At 38.3% G+C, this 24572-nt stretch overlaps 1 protein-coding gene across 9 annotated transcripts in view; it reads right to left on the bottom strand.

The window, feature by feature from the left end:
* Positions 1-24572, bottom strand: part of ptprfb (protein tyrosine phosphatase receptor type Fb) — a 210194-nt gene that overhangs the window by 16598 nt on the left and 169024 nt on the right. For all 9 annotated transcript variants that reach the window (XM_051912632.1, XM_051912656.1, XM_051912675.1 and 6 more), the window contains 5 exons: positions 22715-22796; positions 20140-20367; positions 13934-14094; positions 8636-8748; positions 3872-3969 (listed from right to left, as the gene is read on the bottom strand). In XM_051912632.1, the coding sequence (XP_051768592.1) occupies positions 3872-3969; positions 8636-8748; positions 13934-14094; positions 20140-20367; positions 22715-22796 (682 nt within the window). The remainder of the gene's footprint in view (positions 1-3871; positions 3970-8635; positions 8749-13933; positions 14095-20139; positions 20368-22714; positions 22797-24572) is intronic.

Raw genomic sequence — 24572 nt, 5'->3', positions numbered from 1 at the left:
AAATAAATATGTCAATTTTAAAAAGTCATTTGTGACTGGTTGTTTTTGTTCATTGCATTTTAGGCCGTTTGGATTTAAAAAGGACAGAATTGACTCAACTACTCGCCTGCACTCGCTCTTTAGTGCGTTTTTACATTCACACAATAAAGCACTCACACAGCGGAAGCAGAAAATGTACAACTTGCGTATGAAAAGACAGAATTGGTATTATTAATAATAAAGTTGATGTTCCTGTAGTTCCAATGAAGCAAGGTGCTAGCAATGCCAAGAGTCATGCATTTGAATTACAGGGAGCACACTTACTGATAAACATATGCCTGTACCTGTAAGTCACTGTGTCAAATGAATAAAATGTAAATTTTCAGGAGAGAATTAAAGATGCACTCTGCACTACATGACTCTGCATGGAGCTAGACACTGGATTCCTCATTCTGACATCAGAGGATTACACAAGAGACTAGAGGTGGGGTGGTACTCTCTCCCTCTCCTTCTCAAGTCACAGGTCTCCTCGGCTCAAATGACACTGGGTCGTATCTGAGCATCGATCGACGGCAATATGCAGCAGCCTGCTTGGCCGTTCAATAATGTCGCAGGGTCTCTTGTTATGCAGCATTGATTTGCCTGCTCTGGACAAGTCTCTGGTTGACTCAGTGTCCATCAACCTCCACACCTTTCACCTGATCTGGGATAACATAAGCCTCCTCGGAACTTGCGCGCTTGTTTTCGACAAGAAACACCCTCTTAAGGGCCTCAAACTACCTAACTAAAGCACTCTATTTAAAACACAACTGGTTTTTAAATTTCCACATATGAAGTACTGTTCAAGAGTAAACAGCAACTCGACATTCAATATGAATAAATTGCCATATTGAAGTATCTGACATGCTAAGTGTTTCACTGCCAGTTTATCAGCAAGCATCTTGGAGGAACATTTACTTTGCCGTAAGCTTTCGCATGTAAGTTCAGGTAATGTGCGAATAAGACAGCTGGTATGCTGACTGGCAGTGCTCGGCAAACAAGGGGAACAAATATGAGCTGTCACTACATGAGATGACAAGCTTGAGAGATGCGGATAATGATAGCGGTGGGAGGTGAGCGCCGGCTCCTATAAAAAGCTTCGGCTCTAGAGGGTTGACAAACATAAGCTCGTTACTGGTGAGAATCAGTGTCTGATGGGAGTGTTAGCTATTGCTATTGCCACCAGTGGAGCTGAGGAGTGATCTACTGAGCACTTTAAAAGCCAAGGAGGAGTTTTTTTGGACACCAAACAACTGAAATTCTGGTTTATGTTTATGGAGTGTAAATCATTCAAAAACAACTGACTTTTGGGTTAAATTAGTATGTACGTCTTCAGGTTAATAATAAAGCGGGGCGTCATGCTGGTTTAATGTAAAGATCACCGGTAGTATGGTGCGGCACAGTTTTGCCAAGGGGAAATAGCAATTGATTACAAGGCAGAGGGGAAAACATCTTTGGCCGATATAAGCATGTGAAACACTGACACAATGAAGCCGAGCAACGGATGCATCAAGTAGAACATGGAGCCAATAAACGTGATGGTGACCCGCTGCCTAGCTCATGCTGGCTGGACTAGGCTACTCCCATTGGCCCAAGCGGAACCATCTGTCCCCTTGAGAGGGGGCCTTCCTTGACAGGAGGACATGACATCACAACATGCCAAGAGCAGGTTGTGAGCACCGCCTGGCTACAGAGGGCTTGAGTGGTGAAAACCACAACCACAGCAGCGGGAGGCGATATTAGTCACATATGACTGTTAAAAACGGCTTGATCCGTCCCTCAATAAATGTCTTTAAAGAGAAATTAATAAAAGGAGGTCTATAAAAAGACAAAATCCTTGTCTTTGTATTTTATTTTCCACAGACACGTGCAATTACAGAAAATTAGGTATCGTTGGTTGGAGTGAAGTTTTAATTGCAGTTTTTTACTATAAATACGACTGTGATGAAAAAAAAAGACCAAAGTGAGACAAGAAGAACAAAGGAACAAATGAAAGAAAGAGACGTGTGTGATGTTGGCAAACTGACAACTACTTCACACGTAAACATCTCTAACTGGTATCTTGCAATGGTTAAGACTAATCTACTAATACATCCACACCAACTGTTTGTCAAAACCTTAACCTTCAAGGATGCACATTTTGGGCCAACACCGTCTGATCTTTTAATAATTCCACATCTTTAGGTTGACAGCTGACAGGCATGTTAAAGGTAACAGGCTTTTCTCAGCACCAGGAAGATGTAACAGGGCCTATGTGTATATTGAAGATTTCTAGAGAGAGATCACGGGAAAATGAACATCTGCCTATTTGAAAGAGACAAGCACGAGCAGCTGTCATAACACCGGATGTGGGCGCTCTAACCGATGATGGCAGGAGAAGACTTAGATAACACCAAAGTGTGCAAAGTGAGTGAGGAAATGGTTTAAAAACAGTAAAGACACAACAAACTTCACAAAAGTAACAAAAACACAAAATAAAAATGCCAGATCAGATCAAACAATGAAAACCCAGACAAAACAATTGCTCTATTTGAAAAAGTTTTCTAAGAACATAGGCTGAAGTTTTGCTGAGTTTCGGCAGTTTCTTAAAGGGCATTCACACTGGCAATGATGAGCTTCAACATACACTGTCAGAAAAAAAAAAAGTGCAAATATTGTATCTTTGTCATACAACAGATTGTCACTGGGGCAGTACTCTAAAAAGTGCATCTTTGTACCTTTTAAAAGGTGCATATTAGTACTTTAAAGTAGTAATATGTACCCTTAAAGGGATAGTTTACCCAAAAATGAAAGTTCTGTCATCATTTACTCACCCTCAAGTAGTTCCAAACCTGTATAAATTTCTTTCTTCTGTTGAACACAAAGGAAGATATTTGGAAGATTGTCAGTAACCAAACAGATCTCGCCCCCCATTGACTACCATAGTATTTATTTTTCAAGCGAGATCTGTTTGGTTACTGACATTCTTCCAAATATCTTCCTTTGTGTTCAACTACTTGAGGGTGAGTAAATGATGACAGAATTTTCATTTTTGGGTGAACTATCCCTTTAAGGTAGCAGTCTTAAGGTACTACTATGAGCGCTTTAGGAGTAAATATGGTACAAAGGTGTCCTGATTGAGTGTACTGCCCCAGTGAGTGACCTTTATGGATACAATAGCACAATTTGTGCACAATATTTCCTCACAGTGAAGCGACCAGATACCATTCATTTTCAATGAGAGTTGGCAATTCCTGGCAACAAGAGTAGAAGAGACAACTGCTGAAGCAACAGAAGAGCTTAACTTTATGCAAATGAACAGTTATTGCGACTACCAATGAGAGTGCAGACTGTGATTCTCCACCTAATACAGTTGGATACTGTAGTTCATAGACTGTGATCTTCAGTGATTTAATTGACATCAGTGTGAAAGCAGTATTCCCGGGGGACTAGGCAATAAAATAGCTCAAAATCAGGGGTGCCATATTCTGTTCCTAGAGTTCCCTGTTTGTAATTTTCAAGTGTTTCTGAAGATCTTAATTAGCTAGTTCTGGTGTTTTTGCTTAGGGATGAACTGTGAAGAAAACAGGATTGGGTACCTCTGCTCTAAACTATGTAGTAAAACTACAACATTACCACAACAGTCTTAAAAGTAGGGGTAGCCAACTCTGCTCCCTAAGGGCCACTTTCATGTAGACTTCAGTTCCAACCCTGCTCCAACAACGTAGGAGCTAAACTCTGCAGGAAAGTGGTCCTCCAGGAGCAGGGTTTGCTACCCCTGTCCTACAGAATCTGTAACCGTAATTAATTCAGATGTTTTTGATGCTAAACTTTCGAGCTGCACTAGTCAAATTAGTTTAAGCTACTGTCCTACCTCATACTCCTGGGAAAAGCGGAGGGCATCGTTGGCCTTGAGTCGCTCGATGTGGTCCGCCAACTCGCAGACAGATATGGGAGGATGTTCTCTCATTCCTAAAATAGAAAATAAGACAACAAGAAGTGATGAGCTCATCCCTGAGTATCACACCTGATGCATTGTACCGTTACGGCGGGGAGCAAGTCTGTCAGTTTTGAATTGAGGAGGGCACGACATAAGAGGTTCTTCTTGCACCTTGATGTGACATGATCCATCTGTGAGATTTGTGCTGACACATGTTGTGTCCTCTTATGTCTATACCCCAAACACGCTCTGGATTTCTTGTCTGGGAGGGTCAGCTTGCTGCTAAAAACCATTTCCCTGCCACTGCCAGCGCCTGAGAACGTGTCAAGGCTACATGCTTAGCTGGATCTGTGGAAATGCTCAGCCTGCGTGATGTTTGGTGAGGAAAGGAGGGGGGTTTGTAATAGAGAGGATCTGTCATTAGGATTTCAGTGGTTGAGGATGAATGAGCAAGACTGAGATGCTTAATGGGACATGGTTGGGTATGATTCCCCATTATGAGTTCATTATGCCCATAGTGAGCACAGCAATGTCTGGACGAGCCCCCTGCCAGCTACTTTATGCAATCTTTACTGCGAGACAGTGGGCGGCAGGATCAGGGGACACTCTCTTTATCAACCGCAATGATGCGATGCCAAAAAACCTGATTTGCTGGGTCCGACAGAATGCGGACACATCTTGCATTTCTTTGCTAGAATATGTCAGTCATGTGTTGCAACATACTGTGTATGTAAATATTCAGTAGGAGTTCATGTTAATTTAGAGTGTCAGTGGTGCAAGTTGGAAATTGCTTAGTAGTAGATGGAGGAAGATGTCCAAGCACCTTGAGGGATCACCATATACATGTGACAAAGTAAAGCTAAAACATAAGAAAGAAGAAAAAATAATAAAAAAATAAGAAAGAACTTTCTACTCGATTATCACTGGATACTGTATCCTGAATACTCAGTATTCTGATATCCTACTTATTTGACATACTGTTTTTTGCGTACTTTGTAGCAGGAAACTACATATATTCAGACAGTTTGCAATATACATATAATTGCAACTGTTTTCTAGCACACAAATGAGACACAAAGTATTCTGTATATTCAAAGGCTAATGGTGCAATAAGCTGCACCATGTGCACATTAAGTGAATACAGCACTTGTTAAACAGCAAGTTAATTAGGCAGCGAAGAGCTACAACCCAGCATGCAAAGCAGGGAAAGGCAGATTACAAGATGTCTGGAATTGAAATGAATGTCCAAGGTCGTTTAAGTGAAAATGTAACCAGAAACGTATGGATAGGGGACTGGACACCTTACTGCTGCTACATACAATGGCAGGAAATTAAGTTTGATAATATGAGCATGTGTGTGCTGTACATAACATACAAGTGAATAACTCCTGCAGTTAATGCAGGTACAACACAAGCAATTCCTGCCTCAGATATGGCTGTTTCTTCAACCAGGGCACTAGAAAACAAACTTTTTCACATCATTCATTTGCCTTTGTCTCAGGCTATTTTTATAGCTAGCATGTTATGTATCCAAAATACAAATAATTAAATCATGTTTTCACGCAGAAATATTCTATTCTTAAGTAATATTTATTACAAATTGTTGGTTGTAATGAAAATGACGCCACAACTGAGGGACAGTCGTAAAATGTGTAAATATTTATAATAATTATTTTGACCAAAAAAAAAAAAAAAAAAATCAAAATGCCTTTTACTTAACCCTTAATATTTTTATGATGAATTTTCATATTCTATTGGGTTAAAATAACAGAATCTTTACATGAGACATTTTTTTTTTTTTTTTTTTTAAGTAGCCATATAAGGCATAATAAAACAAGGTTCAAAGAATGTAACCTTCATATATCTTCATATATATATATATATATATATATATATATATATATAGAGAGAGAGAGAGAGAGAGAGAGAAAAAAAAACTGCTTTTAGGCTAAAGTGGCAAGTATTTAGTGACCTCTTCTTACACTTGAGCAATAGCAGGAACTGGCTCTCTTAAACCTAATTGGAATGGAAAAGGACTGGAAGGCCAAGAAAACTTTCAAAATCTGATGAGAAGTTTCTCAGAGTTTCATTTTTGAGAAAATGGAAGTCTAGGAGGTCACACTAAATACTGATTTTTCTGAAAGAAACAATTTTGTTCAGTTTTTTTTTTTTTACTTTTTTATTTTATTTTGTGTACATACAGTATTTCCTGTATTTTCTGTTTGTATCATAATAAAGAAACTGAAAAATAAATAGTGATGTCATTAAAACATTGCTAAAACAACAAAGCTGGTGGTGTCCTAAGACTTTTGCACAGTACTGTGTATATATATATATATATATATATATATATATATATATATATATATATATACACACACACACACACAGTTATAATAACAAAATACCCCGAAGACATAAAAGTACCTGTATAAAAAAAAAAAAAAAAAAAACCCTTATATTACTATACCGTCACATAATTTGTACTCATAAACAACACAAAAACAACTCAATCCTGTGTTTCAAAATTTAATCAAACCCTGAAATGTGAAGTACGCTTGTCGCCACTCTGCTGCCATATGAAAACTGCTGGCTGTGGCAGCAGAGATTCACGGTAAGAGAGCTGTATGGCTGTTTTGCCTGCGGTAATTATGTGCTCTTCAGGACTGAAAGGGTCTGTAATAACCTGGCTCGACTGCCACCACTCAGCTATTAGAGGAGAGAGAGGCAGGCCTGACATTTTCTCTTAGCGTCACAGATCTGCCTCTCATTCACCTTGGGAATGGTAAGCAGGAGGCTAATTAACAAAGAGGGGTTGAAAGAGTGCGAGAGGCCTTTGGGTGAATTGAGTCCATATAAGACACTCCAAGGAGATGAACAGTGAGTGAAGAAACTGAATTCTGAGCCACTAAAAAGACAAATAGTACCTTATATGCAATATGAAGCAGAGCGCTTCATTATGCTTACCTACAGCTACTGCTTAATCAGTATACTCACACTGAACAAAGTCATAAAACAGTACTGTTCTCACACGAATATGTTATTTAAACAAAAACACCTTACACTATTCTGAAACTTAAAAGAAAGATATGAACTACTGAGCTACTGTATTAAATAAATAAATAAATATTTATAAGAAATGTTTCTTGCACAGCAAATTTCTGAAGAATCATGTGACTGAAGACTGAAGTAATGATGCTGAAAATTCAGCTTTGCCATCACAGGAATAGATTACATTATAAAATCAAATCAAATAGAAAACAGTTCTTTTAATTTGTAATAATACTTTGTAATATTACTATTTTTACTGTATTTTTGATTAAATAAATTCAGCCGTGGTGAGCATTAGAAACTTCTTTCAAAAACATTAATTAATGTGTATATATATATATATATTATATATACATACATATATATACATATATATATATATATATATACATATATATATATATATATACACATTCACTTGTTTCATTACTGGATAAATCTGCATTTTTTAAACAAATCTCTTGAATGAATGATTCAATGAGTCACTGAAAGTTTTCACTTTGTTTCATTACTGAATAAATGTGCATTTTTTTAAACAAATCTCTGGAATTAATAATTCAATGACTCACTGAAAGATTTCACTTGTTTCATTACTGGATGAATTGCATTTTTTAAACAAATCTCTTGAATGAATGATTCAATGACTCACTGAAAGTTTTCACTTGTTTCATTACTGAATAAATCTGCGATTTTGAAACAAATCTCTTGAATGAATGATTCAATGACAAATACATTTTCTTAATAGTCAATTGTCACCACTTACTGGTGTAATGATGTAATTGATACAATCTTTATTTGAAGCGTCAAGTTACTTTCAACATGTGGTTTATTCTATTGACATAGGTTTCAGTGCTTATATCTGAACTATAAGCTTTTATCCAAGTACTTCTGTAATAATCTGAATTATTGTAACCTTAATAATGATACTATATGGTTGAAAAGACTGCTTGTGAAGCCGTTTCATACCTATACATGACAACTGCTCTCTCTGGCTCAGCAGCAGTGCCGACACATATTTGAACGTTAGCTGTACCTGTCAAAGGTTTAATAGACATAGCTGAATCGCTGTCATTTATGAATAAGATTGCGTGGGTATTTGAATCGAGATGGCCATATTTTATAAATTAATCTTGTAGCTCTAATATATAGTATAAAATAAAGCTTTTTTCTGGCTTTCAGATGCAGTGTTATGACCAAAAGTGCCTCCTCTCTCATGTGCTCTGTCTTTACGGGTGTGGTGGGCGGGCCATGAAGATTTGAAGATACGCACAGCAGTGACAGATCGTTCTGATTACAAAGACACACTGTCAGTTCAGTCAGCTTGTGTCTGCGTGTGCGCATACACATCCTGTTTATGCTAAATGACACATTCGGTGGCATATGCTGACGTGTGTTTGTGCACAGAGAAAATAATATCAGGGTTACTGAACAAGATACAGATGATATAGTACAATAGATGACGTGCATGTATTGTGTATGTAAGGAAAAGACAGGATTTGTGTTTGAGCATTGGGCATATGGTGACAAGCTCAAATATCACACACTGAGTCATAGGAAAAGTGTACACGTGCATATGGAGGAGAACACATGGGGCTCTGGCAGACTGGTAGCGCGTGTCTACAGTACATATGGTGTGTGATGTGTTACCTGGTGTCTGGTAGTTGAGTCTCCTCATTTCTACAGGATCAGACGAGTTGGCCAGAAGACAATCCTTCACACCACTAGAGTGATCATCTTTAGGTAGGGGGGATGCCCTCTTCCTGTAAGAACAAAATGGAGTCAGCATGAGTAGTGCTATTGATTCATTCAGGCCACGACAGCTCCACCAACAGAGAATGGCCTGCAGATTTGAAATATTCTACAACAAAAAATTGAAAACGAAGATAAAATAAATAGTTTTGAGGGATGGGACAGTGAAATGTGGACATTAGCATCTCAATAAAATAACATCTATTAAACACCTTTGAAGAGTAACATTTTGTGTCCTGTGTTGACAACTCAACACATGATTTGCTGCTTAGTCTAGAAAGAATCTGATTGGACTAAACATTGTCAATTATATTATACAACACTGTTCAAAAGTTTGGGGTCAGAAGAAATTAATACTTTTATACAGCACGAATACATTAAATTGATCAAAAGTGAAAGTAAAAAAGAAGATTTCTTTTTTAAACTTTCTTTTTGAACTTTGTTCATTAAGGAATCCTGAAATTATCTAGCACAAGTGTTTTCAACATTGATAAAAATCAGAAATGTTTCTCCAGATCATATTAGAATGATTTCTGAAGGATCATGTGACACTGAAGACTGGAGTAATGATGCTGAAAATTCAGCTTTGCCATCACAGGAATAGAATAGAATAGAATAAAATAAAATACAGTTTAAAATATATTAAAACAGAAAACAGTTATTTTAGCTTGTAATAATATTTCGCAATTTTACTGTTTTTACTCTATTTTTACAGCCATGGTGAACATTAGAATTAAATTAGTATACTATCCTTACATAATATAATATAAATAATAAAATAAAATAAAATAAATATTTTGGTTAGTTTTTCCTGGAGACGCATTTTAAATGCATATAATTATCATATCTGTATAGATGACCTCAAAGCTAATAGAGGTTGACTACAAGTCGCAAAACTCCAAATTTGTTTTCACAAGGTCTTTAAGACCACATATTAATCAGTCTAAAAAGCATGAGCCTCATTTTCTGTTAAAGCTTCGCTGCTTTTAGAGCACATTAGGATTTCCCTTTTGGGATGTGATGGGGTCACGGTGATCCGAAATAAAAGCCAAATAGGGTGTTTGTTCAGCGCCTCGCTCGATTCTGTTAGCAAGCTCACTAAATATTCAGGGTGCGACGCTCCTTGTTTGTGGGGAAAACAAGGCGACTAGGTAATTAGCACATCAGCTGGATGGCACAACACCGGTAATTATGGCACTGTAGCACCTGCACTCCCGAGCGCGCTCTTCCAGCAGGTAAAGCTGTCGCACACACACACACACACGCACACACACACACACACACACACACACACACACACACACACACACACAGAACATCTGTCAGTGGAAACCCATCCTCAGACACATGAACACAAATCCCCAACCAAAATGGGAGAGCCAACTGCACGGGAAATTTCACATCTCACTGCACTCAATTTGTAAGGTTCTGAGCACAGTTTTCTAGCTTTCATAATGCCTGAAGAGCTCAAATGAGGCTGACACCAGAGAGGCGGGCCGCACCGAAGGGCCTTCAGCATACGCCACTTAACAGAGCCAGGCGTACAGCATTGCTAATCACTAGAGCACTGGACATGTAGCCCCTCGCCTCTTTTGTACGTACAGTAAGTCTCAGCATGCTTCAATTATTCAGTTTGGAGTTAATACATATGCACCAGAGGCTAAAAGGATCCATTTATAGTGGGTTCAGAATGAAATGCAAAGATAAAAATAACAGAAAATGTCCATTTTGCTCTGGGAGAGAGCTTGTATGTGCGTTAGAGAGATATTTTGTACATTAGCGAGTAAGAAGGAAAGGGGAAAAAAAGAAACAGAACAGTTTGGTGGAGGGAAATGTCAGCTTTGAAGACGAGAACATTTCTATTTCGGCAGCCGCCAGGCTGGCATTTCCTTTACAATGGGCCATTCAGGGCTCAGGTGAGACAGCAGAAAGGCTGACTGCACACTCTCAGTCTGAGTGACCTTCAGGAGGAGGTGAAGGATCAACACGAACAGCACGGCAAAAAAAAAAAACATCCCCAAAAATAAAACATCACGATCACAACAGCAAGCATGCACCACTGTAACGACGAAAACCCAATGGACTGAGCTTTTCAAGGACAGCAGGATGTGAGGGTGAACTACTGTCAATCTTTATTCAGAAAGGCAATTACAGCCAACATCTTGTTTTGGATGAACTAAACTGATAGTCATTCAAAACAACATGAAAATGAACAGTAACATGTGCGGCCACACCTGTAAACCCTGCAGCCTGTGAAGAGTGAGACAGATGACACTTCTGAAAAGAAAACTATGACAGAAAGACACCTGGCCATGATCTGAAGGTACCTACCTCTCCTGTTTGCTGCGTTTGTACGGAGCGGAGAAAGGAAGAGACATGTGATTAGTTGCTGTCAGACACCTAGAGACCCAAGTGAGCTGTGCGGCTAACCTTGCGTTACAAAAATGTCTTTCAGAAATCTGACTTTGTGTTTGAAGATGGTGATTTAAAAAGAGAAATGTTATTTGAATAAGTACTTATATGAAATGACTGATGATTCAATAAGAGAAAATGTTATTTTAATAAGTACTTTGGTCTTGCGGTCTGAAATGACTGACTGACACACCCTCAGCCTTTGCTTCAGCTCACAAATATTAAGTAGGTGATACTTAAAGGGATAGTTCACCCCAAAATGAACATTTTGTCATCACTCACTCGCCCTTAAGTTGTTCCAAACCTGTATGAGTTTCTTTTTTCTGTTGAACACAAAAGAAGATATTTTAAAGAATGTTGGTAACCAGACAGTTGACGATAGTATTTTTTTTCCTACTATGGAAGTCAATGGCTACCGTCAACTCTTTGATTACCAACATTCTTTAAAATATCTTCTTTTGTGTTCAACAGAAGAAAGAAACTCATACAGGTTTGGAACAACTTGAGGGTGAGTAAGTGATGACAAAATTTTCATTTTTTGGTGAACTATCCCTTTAATATTAGGCAACTACCTGTAGGTAATTCTACCAAACTAGGTAGGTAGGTAACCTCTTCTGCCCACATCCAGGAGTATAATAAAAAAATGTGTAGAAAACCATGTCATATTATTGACAGCTTCAATTTATTTACAATAAAATAATCATGTATCGGTACCGTATCGGTTATCGGCCAATATTAAATTTTTTTAAATTATTTGTTAAAAACCTGGTCAAAAACCTTGTCTTTTTTATCTTGTTCTTATAACACAAAATATTATCACCTGCTTCAATTTATATACAAACACATAATCATGCAGATGCATAATATATCGGTACCATATCAGTTATCGGTCAATATTAGTTTTTTTTAATTGTTATTTTTTAGTGTTATTTATTATTGTGCTGAAAACCTTGTGTTTTTCATCTTGTTCATGACGTATTATCCACTGCTTCTATTTATAAAAAAAAATATGCATATTCATAGGGAGGCAAAATATATCGGTACCATATCAGTAATCGGCCGATATTACAGATTTACTTTTATTTAATACCTTATTTTTACATTTAGATGACCTTCGTTGTCATCTAACGCTCATACGAATAATTTAAAAACACTGTTAAATGTGACCTTCCACAAATCTCAAAACAGATATCCATTTGTCCACAAAACAACTGATTTTAGGTTTTAATGTTGTTTTAATTTATTTAGACAAAATATTGTAAAATTTTAATATGATCCATTAATCAGTTATAATATTGTGCATTCCTACATAATTAAATGCTTTTCTTACTTTTCAAGTACATTTCCAGTCCAAATATCTAAAAATTCTTAAATCCAGATGCTTTTACTAGATAAGTAAAATGATGATATTTTTTCTTGGTTTCTGGGAAAAAAAAAAGATCAAAATGAAGTGGGTTTTTGCTTAAAACAAGCAAAATGATCTGCCAATGGGGGAAGAAAAATAATTATGTGTCTGTTTGGGACAGAAACAAGAAAGAAGATTTCAAACAGACAAGATTATTTTTCTTACCCTATTAGCAGATAATTTTGCTTGTTTAAGCAAAAACTCACTTCATTTTGATTTTTTGTTTTCCAGAAAACAAGAAAAAATATCTGTCATTTTACTTATCTTGTAAAAGCATCTGAATTTAAGAATTTGTAGATATTTAGACTGGAAACAAGACAAAAATACTAAATAAGAACAGCATTTTTGCAGTGTTGTGGCCTCCAGCGACAATATCACTGTCAGTGTGAACAAACATATGAGGGAGAAATTTAAGGCCAGCAGTGAGAGAGACCAGATATCAGTCCTGAAGCATAACAATAGCAGAGCTACTCGCTGGACTATCCGGCTCACAGCGGTGGGCAGTGCAAGATGACAGCTTTTAGAATAGCATCAGCAGGGTGTGCCGGCACAGCCACATAACCGCTGGCCTACCGAGACCAAAAGCTGACGCTGCCGTTTCGCTGCTGCATCTTCGCTCGTGAACGACCTCGATTTGAGTCAGTGCAAAGCTAAAAGAGTCCTTGCGCCATCAGGGGGGCTGAAACGGTGGATTTGTGTCGAACGTGGAGAAAATCAGAGCAAAACAAACGCAAGGTTTGCTCTGAAGTAAGGGATTTTACTAAGACGGGCTAGAGGGAGTATTAGTCAGTACTGTATCAGCGTTGTGAATGGGACCACCGGGTCATGCCGCGAGCTACATGTCTGCCTTATTCGGCTGAGTCAAGATGTCATTATGAATAATGTCCTCCTTTTGTTCTCTCTGCGGGAAAGCTAGCTAAAATTAGCCACATCTTGTTCCATGTACAAAGCAGCCCTGAATTCAGAGTCACGCCGACGATGATGTGCAGGGGTGTATTTCATCTAAAATGAGACTTTCACAGAGGCTGATATTTTTTCCCATCACATCTAGTGAACTTTGAGAGAGTTGCTCTCTTCATAACCCCATCAACAACAGTGAAAACTAGGGCTGTCAATTGACATAATATAGAAATAATTACATGGAATGGTGAATATTAAATCTAATTATTCACAACTAATTGAGAAAGACTTCAAATTAAGATTCAAACACATTACATTCAAACAGAAATTGAAATATGGGATCTATCTTATCAGGAGGAACGATTACAAAGGTGCGGTCAACATTTACCGTTGTTCAGTGAATGTTCACAGGCGAAATCCAGTGAACAGTGAACCTCTACTGATCGTCAGAAAGGAGTGATGGGAAACCTCTTCCTCACCTCTTGAAGAGCAGGATAGCAATAACTATGATGATGATGAGCACCACGGCGAGCACGGGGCCCATGACCCAAAGCATCTCAGGCTTTTCTATACTGCTCTGCACACGGCTTTCGTCCGACATCACAATGAGGTCCGAGTACGGGCTGGATGAGAAGGTCCGCTACAGAGAGAGAGAGAGGGGAGAAAGAAAGTTTGTGTTAGTCCAGAGCAACAATATATACAATAGTTATGGCTGACCAGGAGCAAATAAGAGCTTGTTTGGATGTGATGCTTCACTTGAAATCAAAATTAAGAAAGCTAAAGTGTCTGTGTCTTTGTTATGACATTTAGCAGACATCTTAGCTGTGCTAAGAACTGTTTCCTGTGGTCATTATTTATATTGACTATAAGAATATTATTATATTTTTATATTATATTAGCTTATTTTTTAATGTTTTTGAAAGAAGTCACTTATGCTGAAGGCTGCATTTATTTGATTAAAAATACAGTAAAATACAATTTAAAGGTGCAGTGTGTAAATTTTAGCGGCATCTAGTAGTGAGGTAGCGAACTGCAATATAGAGAAGTTACGGTGGGCAACACAGGACAAAGGTGTCATCGTCTGAGACAGCAGAGAGAAGCCAGTTAAGCAAACATGCTCTGTAGAGCAGTTTGTCCGTTTAGGGCTACCGTAGAAACATGCCGGCGCAAAATGGCGACTTAACATGTAAGGGGACCCGCGGTGTATGTAAATAGAAATGGCTCATTCTAAGGTAATAAAAACATAACGGTTCATTATGTAAAGTCTTTATACACCACTGAAAACATAGTTATGTATATTATATTGCATTTCTGTCAATAGAACCTCCTAGAATTTACACATTGCACCTTTAAATAACCGTTTAATTTTACGAATAGATTTTAAAATGGATTCCTGAGATGGCAAAGCTGAATTTTCAGCATCATTAATCCAGTCTTGAGTGTCACATGATCCTTCATAAATCATTCAAATATACTGATTTGCTGCTCAAGAAACATATATAACATTTATAATAATCAGTTGAAAACAGTTGTGCTGTTTAATAATTACATGGAAACTGTTTTTTTCAGGGTTCTTTGATGAATAAAAATTTCAAAAGAACAGCATTTATTTGAAACAGAAATCTTTTGTAACATTATACATGTCTTTATTGTCACTTTTGACCAATTCAATGCATCCTTGCTGAATAAAAGTATCAATCAAAAGTATAAAAAAAAAAAAACGACCCCAAACTTTTGAACATTAGTGTATATTATAATTAATTTTCATTTCTGATTCATTTCAATTTTGAAATTCCTTTTCTAGGAATGTATGTTCACTGTTCAACTTCAATTGCTAAAATGGAATAAGCAAAACTAAAATAACCCTCAACAGGCCCTGCACACACACATCATCACATCTGTCTCCATGTCAGACCAGGTTCCCTTAACAAGGCTCCTCTTAACCCCTGCCACACACACATTCACCCTTGATTAGCATAGGTCACACCTCTAAATACATGTGACTATATACAGGAAGATACGCACAAAAAAAGAAGAATTTGTGTGAGAAGAACAGAGAGAGAGAGAGAGAGAGAGAGAGAGAGAGAGAGAGAGGACACCCCCCTCCCCTCTCTGTGGCTTTGATAAATGGAAGCTGAGGAGAGGAATCATATCCTCTTCATTAGTGCTCAAACCATGGTGATAGTGAGCTGGCTGGAGGCAGGGAGGGAGTGACAGGAAGAAAAAAGAGCCAGCGTGAGGGGACATAAATGAGACATCTGCTGTGCCCTCTTCCATGCACGCGCCATGGGACAGGTTCGAATTTTGCCTCACAATCCGCCTGCATAAAAAAAAAAAAACAATTGGTGGGAAAAAAAGGAAAAGAATGAACGAAAGAAAGGAAGGTGAGGAAAGATGGGCCTGCCACTATCACTCCCTTATTCTGTGTTGGGAGAGGCCATCCATATGGACACTATTCCCCTGAAGGCCAAACCCCTGTCGCCTTCCTCTCTTTCTCTATCTCTCTTCCTTCCGCTTCATCCCGTCACAGAGAGTGGGGCACCATAATCCGGATCACTTGCTCAGCTCAGCTTGACTCGTCTAAGAGTGCACAGATATTAATTGAAGAGATAAGCAGGATATTAGCTGGAGGAGAGTCATGAAGTCATGAAGACGTTGTGTTATCGCACTGCTCATATGACAACCTCACTGTTAACGTGATGCTTTATGTGAGCGCGGGTGGTTATGTGTGTGCGTGATGTACTGGAAATATACATTTCACTGCATAATTGTGGCTTTTCTTTAGCAAAGACCTGGAAAAACCAGGTCATTGGCTTAAGGCCCTGATATACTTCAAGCAAAATCGAAGAACGAGCTGGTGTGACATCATTTAGAACAAAATCAGGCCAAGACGAATTCATTTCGTGTTAGTTATGGGAGTTCGAAACAGCTTACCAAAGCGAACTTTCCGAACTGCGCTGGCTGGTAAACACCTTTGAACTACCATTGGTCCGTGGCGATTACATAATAGGTAGGGGCGCTCTGAGGCTCCACCTAATTTGACATGTAATTTTACGCTCTCAGCAGCGTAGATATTCGCTGTATACCACTTCTCACACATTTCGAACTTCTTTTTACTACAAAGTGAAGAACAAAAAAGAACTCTGCCGTGAATAGGGCCTTTAAGCTCAAGCTAGTGGTTGGAAGCAGTTTCTTCCAGTTTAAAAGTTGGCTACCTGCTTTAACTGACTTGATGTACCAGGTTAACAGGTTTGTCAACTGGTAGTCCAGCTAATCAACCCATCTACACCAACTTGGACCAGCTAGAAACCATGTAAAAGCAGCTACCAACTTTTGTAGATAGTCATGTGGCACAGGACTTTGAACCAATGAGAGTTCTCTGTGGGCGGGGCTACACAGACAAACATAGCAAAAACAAAAACCAAAAAAACGAGTAAATTCCCTATTACACACTGATTTTCATGGTCGGTTAGGACAGAAATTTAGATTAATATGAAAGATATCTAAATAAATAAGTAAATCACCGAAAACAAAGGCACTTTCTATATAAACAAGTATTTAGAACAAGTATTTTTTTTGTAATATATATTTGCTACAGCTTCTGTATTCTGCTTTTATCTCAAAGCTCTGCATTGCAGGACTGTGAAAATTGTTGGTTCCTTTATGATAAATTGCTTGTGATTTCCCTCATTTGCGAGTCCCTTTGGATAAAAGCTTCTGCTGAATGATGAAATATAAATGTTAAATGTACAATTATCCACATTACTGTACTAAACTAATGAGAATGACATTTTTCACATTACAGTAATGAAAATTTGAGCATAAATGCCAATCTTAATAGTCCTAAAAATAGGCCTCTTTTTTTGTATAATAAAATATGAGTCAGAAATTTCTTTGTGAAATTCACCCATCAAAGAGATTCAAAAATCTAGTTTTTTCGTCGTAGACCACGGTGCAATGCGTTTTCTACAGATGCTTTGGAGTTGAATGAAACGAGAGCACTCTGCTTCCTCTGGCACTTTAACACAATTTGAGTACGATGTGTTAAAGGCAGTTAACATCACTAATGTGTTTAGCATTTCCTACAGACAAGGAGGAAAAAAAAAACACAAGAAAGCTGAATACTAACTAACGCAAAATCCATTGAGCGGATAAGGATGGGCTCGCGTCCTCAGGCAGAAGAGGAACGGTTAACGACATCATCTCAGCACTGGGGTCTCAGTGCCGGCATTCTGCTAATGTAAACACTTTATCTGGCAGAAACAGCTCGGCCGCCACAGGCCCTCCTTCCTAACTTTACCAGCCAGCTGATGCTCTTTCTCTCTCCCCGTTATGCTTTTTTCTTGTGGTTCTTTCTTGAAAAGCTCACTGCTCTCTAATGTTCTTTTTCCTCTGGACTGCTGGACAGCTGTAACAGCTCTCTTCTTTTCAAACCTGTCGAAGTGCTGTCTCTCGCTCTCATTTATAACATCTTAAGCCTGCTTCTCCGCACTTGCTTAAACAGATTCTATTTACACACTCTATCTATCATCCGATTTCACACTCCTCTGGGCTTGTTTATGTGCCTCGAGTGATGCTTGTACATAAAGACATTCTGTCTCTCTCTATGGACATGGAAACATTGTGTCTTACTGGTCCTCGTGATGAATTGAAATGCTCATGGGTGTCTTTAGTACAGCTGATTCTCTAAATGCAACAAAACCATTGCTGAAACTAACTAAAACTAAAGTAAATTTGATTCACAAGGTATTAAATTTGATTCATTTTTTATATTGATTCTTTCGGGAATGGGAATTATTGATTCATTTGGTCACAAAGTCAACAGGCCTGTTTTAAGTATTACATAATCATCTGTTCACTACAGTGCATATTTTTATCCATTACAGATTAACATATAAAGCTAATATTCAATGCTGAAGAAGAGATGACAAACATTTCACTAAATTGAGCACATTGAAAACTGTTATCAACTATCATACTCAATGAATACATAAATAAATAAATAAAACCTAAAGGTTGAGGGTTGGAGAAATAGTATTGTATTATTAAGCATTAAAAATATAAGTATTAAATAAGTACAAATATAAGCATTATTTTTTAAAATATATTTATTTTAAATATATAGTATATAATTATTTCTAATGTAATTTTTTTAAAATATAATTAATGTATTTAATTGTGTTGATTAAATAATTTAACATTTATTTGATATTGTTAAATTATCATTTCTATTATTAAATAGCATTTGGTCACATTTTTATTTTGTAAATTTTGTGATTAACTGATTAATCATTAATTTAGGGTTATATTAAATTATTAATATTAATATTACTTATTTGCATTTGGTAGCATTTTATTTTGTGAATTTCGCGATTTATTGGAAAATCGTTATTTTTACCCAATCCTAGTCTGTATTTTCAATCCTAGTCCTATTTAGTATAAAGTTCTTTTTAATGTATTTTTTTTTATTCTTAAAATATAATTATTTAATGCAATTAATTTTGTTGATTTATTAATTTAACATTAATTTATGGTTATATTCAATTATTATTATTATTAATGATTTGCATTTGGTAGCAATTTATTTTGTGAATTTTGTGATTTATTGGAAAATCGTTGTTTTTACCCAGTCCTAGTCTATAGTTTCAATCCCAGTTCCATGCGGTTTCTTCGCAGCTTTTCAATGGGATTGTGTTTCTGTGCCGAGCTCCAGGCTTCATATGTTCTAAAGGCCCCTTTTCTGGAGCTCAGCTCATTTCAGAGCTGTTCTTTCATTTCCTATGACAGCTCCGCTGCAGGAGAGCCAGATCCGAAGGGCACAGCAGCATTAGATGTGGAGCATTGGGCGTTTCTCTGAGTTATCATTCTCTAGCCATGGACAAATGGCTAGGCTTGTTCTTTTGAACCTTACACACTCATCTAATCGCACACTTATCTAAACATTCTCAAATCATCTGTGGGCTTGTTTAATCTTTATTAGTTAAAGAGGCATCCAAGTACAGTTTCTGCAGATCAGGAACGTCTTGTGGAAGTCCGAGTGAACAAGACAGGACGGAAAGGTTGACAGGGTTAAGAAAAGGAGGGGCAGAAGAGCCTTTGAAGTGCTGAGCGAGGAAGTTGTCCTCCTCTTCTCATAAAGCATGGCGGACAGATTAATGCCTAAGCTTTAGGGATACTTAAGAGTCAGCTTCAAGGGAATCAGAACAAGCCTCCGTGCTCCCAAAGCCCTGCCACGCAAATCCATTCTGCTGCTCTTTCCACAGAGCCGAGATGGAGGAGCTCAAAGTGCCAAACACTGCTGACGCTATCATGAGAGGAAATTATGAATATTTATCCAACTGGTCCTCTAGAGGTCTGGGCTATAAGTTTCAGCGATGATTACTTTCAGGGCTTTGAGGGTGCAGAGTTCGATTCTTTGATTTGTTTGAGAAGCAGATGGAAAAACGCGAGAGGGGCTGAGGGAAGCGGCGAGGCGTTTAAGCTAATGCTTGTTCGACAAACAAAGCTTATTGAGCTTTGCTGCTTATTACGGACAAAGCTTTGGCAAGACTCACAAAATAACTGCTTGTGTATCTGCAACTCACACTGAAATTTTCGAAGGACGTAGATAAAAGACTGCAAACATACAAACGGATGGGGGTTCCCACATACTGTAGTTCAAAAAACTAATTATAATCTGTAATACCTGCTTCTCATTTGCAGTAACAGGGTACTGGTCCTTGAGTTCAGCCATGACAAAGCACTGGTAGTTTTGGTTGTTAGAAAGGGGACGGTTGTAGAAGCCATTGTACGTGTTCTCGTCACCCAAGGTGAAGCTTTCTGGGAGAGAAAGCAGCTTTGCGGCGATGTATGGCCTAACATTTTCCGTGTGACGTCGTCTCCTAAGCAGAGCTCCCTCAGTAGACTCCAGGAGCTGAGGAAGAGATCAGAAGGAGACGAATTAATGTAAGACAACAGACATAAAAGCCACAGGCTCTCAGTTTTGTGTGGAAAACTAATGCTAAGTCAGTCAATGCTTTAATCTCAATTGCCTGTGAATGTAAAAGCATTTAATGTATAGAAACTCTACAAATTATCACTGTGGTTTATCATCTTTTAACCAAGAGGTTCCCAATTTTTTTCTGCCGTGCCCCCTTTTTGTAGAGAGGATTTTTTTCATTTTTTTTTTTTTTTCAGGATTCTTGGTGAATATACATGCTCCCACATAAAGACACTCTCAGACATGACCTTGATTGAAAAATTCTAAAGGATTTATTTAAAATATTGTAATTAATACAGTACTACAACTTCAATGGACTTCTTTTTGTATTTATGATGTGAAGACACTAACATTGTGTATACACCTGACGCAAGCGGTGCGGTGCGACACGACAAAAGACAATAGAGCCCATTATAATCAGTGATGTTGTCTACACTGAATGCAGTGCGGTGTGACACAACAAATCCCTGACAGTAAACCGATGCCTCGTTCTATTTATGACATACTCCAACCACACTCGCGATACTTCTTATAGGAAGGACAAATGGATTTGCATCGGTCACTTTGTTGAGTCAAGCGTAGACAGCTTCTAGCTGTTGTGGCACGGCGCGATGCGTCAACAGTCGTGTCCGGTGTAGACACGGTTTAAGTGTCGCCTTAAGTCGTACGGCTTCAAATTGTCAGAAGCAAAAATTCTGGCCCACGCAACACACTGTGGTCTCTCTTCATTATCCACCACTGTACTGGTAAATCCGAGGGCGAGCTATGCCTCGTCACATTTTCTTGTCTTTTCACCACACTGCCGCAACAGCTTGAGGCTGTCTACTGGAAGCAAGAAAGTGAACGTTGCAAATTCATTTGTCATTTGTGTCAGAGAGCTGGAGTACATCAGAAATAGAAAGGGGCATCAGTTTATTGTCGGCGATTTGTCGTGTCGCGCCGCATCCAGTAGACCGAATCACTGATTATAATGGGTTCTAGACTCGTTGTTTTGGTATTTGTGATTTTGAAGTAGATCATCTGCGTTACGTTTACCTGGCACTGACAGTCCTTTCACAAAATTGTCCATGCTTAGTGCAAATCATTTTGAGGTAATAAAATGTCAAATTAATATTTCATGTTCAATGATTTACTGTACCTGTGTGGCAAGTAGCCACATAATAAGTGGGATAATTGTGCAGTGGGGTCTTGTATAACCCTGAAGAGCCCCTCCTTTTAATAACTCTGTGGACCCCAGTTTGGGAACCACTGAATTTCCATGACTTATGAGGGGCCCTTTAACCTTTTTTAAAGAAGTCAATACTTTAATTTAGCCTCAAACTGATCAAAAATGACAGCAAAGACTTTTACATTGTTACAAACAATATGTGTCAAATACGCTGTTCTTTTGGACTTTCGTTTAATTAAAGAATCCTGAAAAAAAATTTCTTGAGTATCAAATTATAATAATAGAATGATTTCTGAAGAATCATGTGACACTGAAGACTGGAGTAATGATGCTGAAAATTCAGCTTTGCCATCACAGGAATAAATGACACTTAAAAATATATTAACATATGGCGCTTTTCAACACGTGGTACGACTCGGCTTGGTTTCGTTCGGCACGGCTCAGCTCGCTTTACTTTCGGTTTGCTTTTCCACTGCAGTTTAGTATCGCTTCAAAGTGGGTGGGATCCACTCCTCGGCTACTAACAAGTCTGAACCTCGTCTACTGACCACGAAACAGCAATTTCATTTTTTCAAGTTGCGTGCGACTGTTGTTTAAAGCAAGTCATTTAAAAAAAGTTGCGGAAACAAATGATACTGCGGCGGCTGTTACTGACTATTTAAATCTAGTGGGTTTGGTGTCTTGTGTTTCAAATCCAATGACGCTGGTATTGACGATGCTCTCAGACCAATCAGTGATCTGCAGTGTTTACACGTCACATTTAGTATCGGTACGGCACGCTTGGAACCTCAACCGAGGTGGTACTATTTAAGCGAGCCGTACCGTTCCGTACCGAGCCGTCCCATGCAGTGGAAAAGCGGCAATAGAAAATAGTTATTTTAAATTGTAATATTTCACAATATTATCAGTTTCTGTATACTTGATAAAATAAATATGTTTTGACTTGTTTCAAAAAAACCCTTTAAATAGTAGGGTATAAAATATTTTCTTTTAAATGTAATAAAATATTGTATTAATTTTCAAAGACACACATTTTAAGAAATTCCCTCATATTTCCAGGTTTCTCATGACTCTGGTTATACTGTTAATAACAACAAAACAGTAATAACTCACCTCATCCAGCTCCATCTCGTCAGGATTTATCCACTTACGAGATGATGTAAGAGACCCGGGCACAACCACAATGTAGTACCACCTATGCAGAAAACAATACGGTTAGCATGTACACCTTTACTACTCTCAACAGCACTACAGTAGCTTCAACATGTGTCACCATTTATACCAGAAAAGGTCGTAGATTTGAGCTAGTGGGAATTAAAAGCAACCCATTCCAGGTGTGTTTGTGTGTGTAGAAAAACTGATGACTTGTTTTCTGAGTAATAGCTTCATCTCAACACTAAACTGGTTTTTAATTTTCAGCTTCATCTTTTCGAGTATGAGTGAATGAAGCGCTCACGAATGAGCTGTCAGGTGGTCCGGACAAGCATAACTTGAGAGTGGCACACGGCCGCTCATAATAAGACTGGGGGCTGAGGCTTTAATTTGGCCAGTGTCTGATTCGAGAAGCATTTTCAAAATCAGCTCCAAGAAAAACTCTCTCTGTGCTTCAGAGCTCCGCCATTTCCCAGAGAACGAAGCGCTGTGTCTGACACAAAATCCCACATCAATCAGCACTACTCCAAATGCCAGTCTTCTCCAAGACTTTCTCATCCTCAACACTCTGGTAATCTTTTTACCAATCAAAAAAGGCACTCCAGAGCACAGCCCTGTTCTCCTCCTGGGATTGGCAACAAGGTGCAGAGTTGTTTTTTTTTTTGTTTTTTTGACCACACTGCACCAGCTCTGATTTTGTCAAAGGCCAAGACGTCAGAGAAAAAAAAAAAATCTCCCAGTTTTGCGGTTCAGTAGCAAATTAGTTTCATTTCTTTTTAGGGAACATAATTGGCTGTGGAAAAGCGTGACTCAGAAACAACATGTTCCTCTCAAAGGACAAAAACAATCCACTTTTCTTCCATTACCTCCTCATTCATGAAAAATTAAGTGTTGAAAATGACTTATCAACATAAGAGGCCTTTCTCATGCATAAATTATGACGACACATTTAAGCGGTATGATAACTGAAGGGCCTCCACCCATAAGCAGGAGCTCCTGTGAAGAGCACTCAGCCGTAATGATGGGCTCTCTGTGGCAAGAACATCAGAAACAGAGCAGCGTGTCTGCTTTCTGCGAGCAGGATGTGCTCATATCCTCCATCATGACAGGCTGCACTCTAAGTGGTCTCAAACCAAGACTTTTAGATATATCTTCCTCTCAGCTAAGATAGAAAACAGCCTCTCTGCCGGCACATTCTCAGCTATTGATTTCTACGCGCTCCATCACGACTTATCCTTCAGGACACAGCTCAGAGGAGAATGAAGCGAAAACATGCCGATGTCACTTGAGCCTGACAAGGACCTTCTGGTAGTTTGAAAAAGCCGGCTCTTTTCAGGAGAAGGTCAAATGTAAAGCTGAATACAGTAGGATGACGTTGCTTTGGGTTTAAAAGCAGCTGGAATCTGCAGCGTTGGCAGGAAGGCTGTTTGCTGAGGTGGGGAGATTCAGTCGTTCAGTTGGGGGGGAATAATTGCATGGTAATGGTGTGTGAGCTACACTGCAGAACGGAAAGCATGGCGTCATTGACCCGAATGAGGCTGCGGGCATTACTTTAGGCAGCGTTACTGTATCCGCATGGATGAGGTTTAAATAGAGGGGAAGGAGTACATTTACATGCACAGCAATAAGATGATTATCAACTTATAAAAAAAAAAAAAAACTACATAAAAACTGCATTGAAAATACTTTATATACATATAATATTGAAAACCTGCTGCAAGCTATTTCTGAATTACTTAAACTGTTTTATACATCAGTGAATCAAGACATTGCATAAATGTTTGTCCTCAATTGCCCCCATATTAGTATGAAAAACAAA

The sequence above is a fragment of the Ctenopharyngodon idella genome, chromosome 2, assembly GCF_019924925.1.
Source record: "Ctenopharyngodon idella isolate HZGC_01 chromosome 2, HZGC01, whole genome shotgun sequence".
Taxonomy (NCBI): Eukaryota; Metazoa; Chordata; class Actinopteri; order Cypriniformes; family Xenocyprididae; genus Ctenopharyngodon; species Ctenopharyngodon idella.
This window is presented reverse-complemented; position numbering and strand designations above follow the sequence as displayed.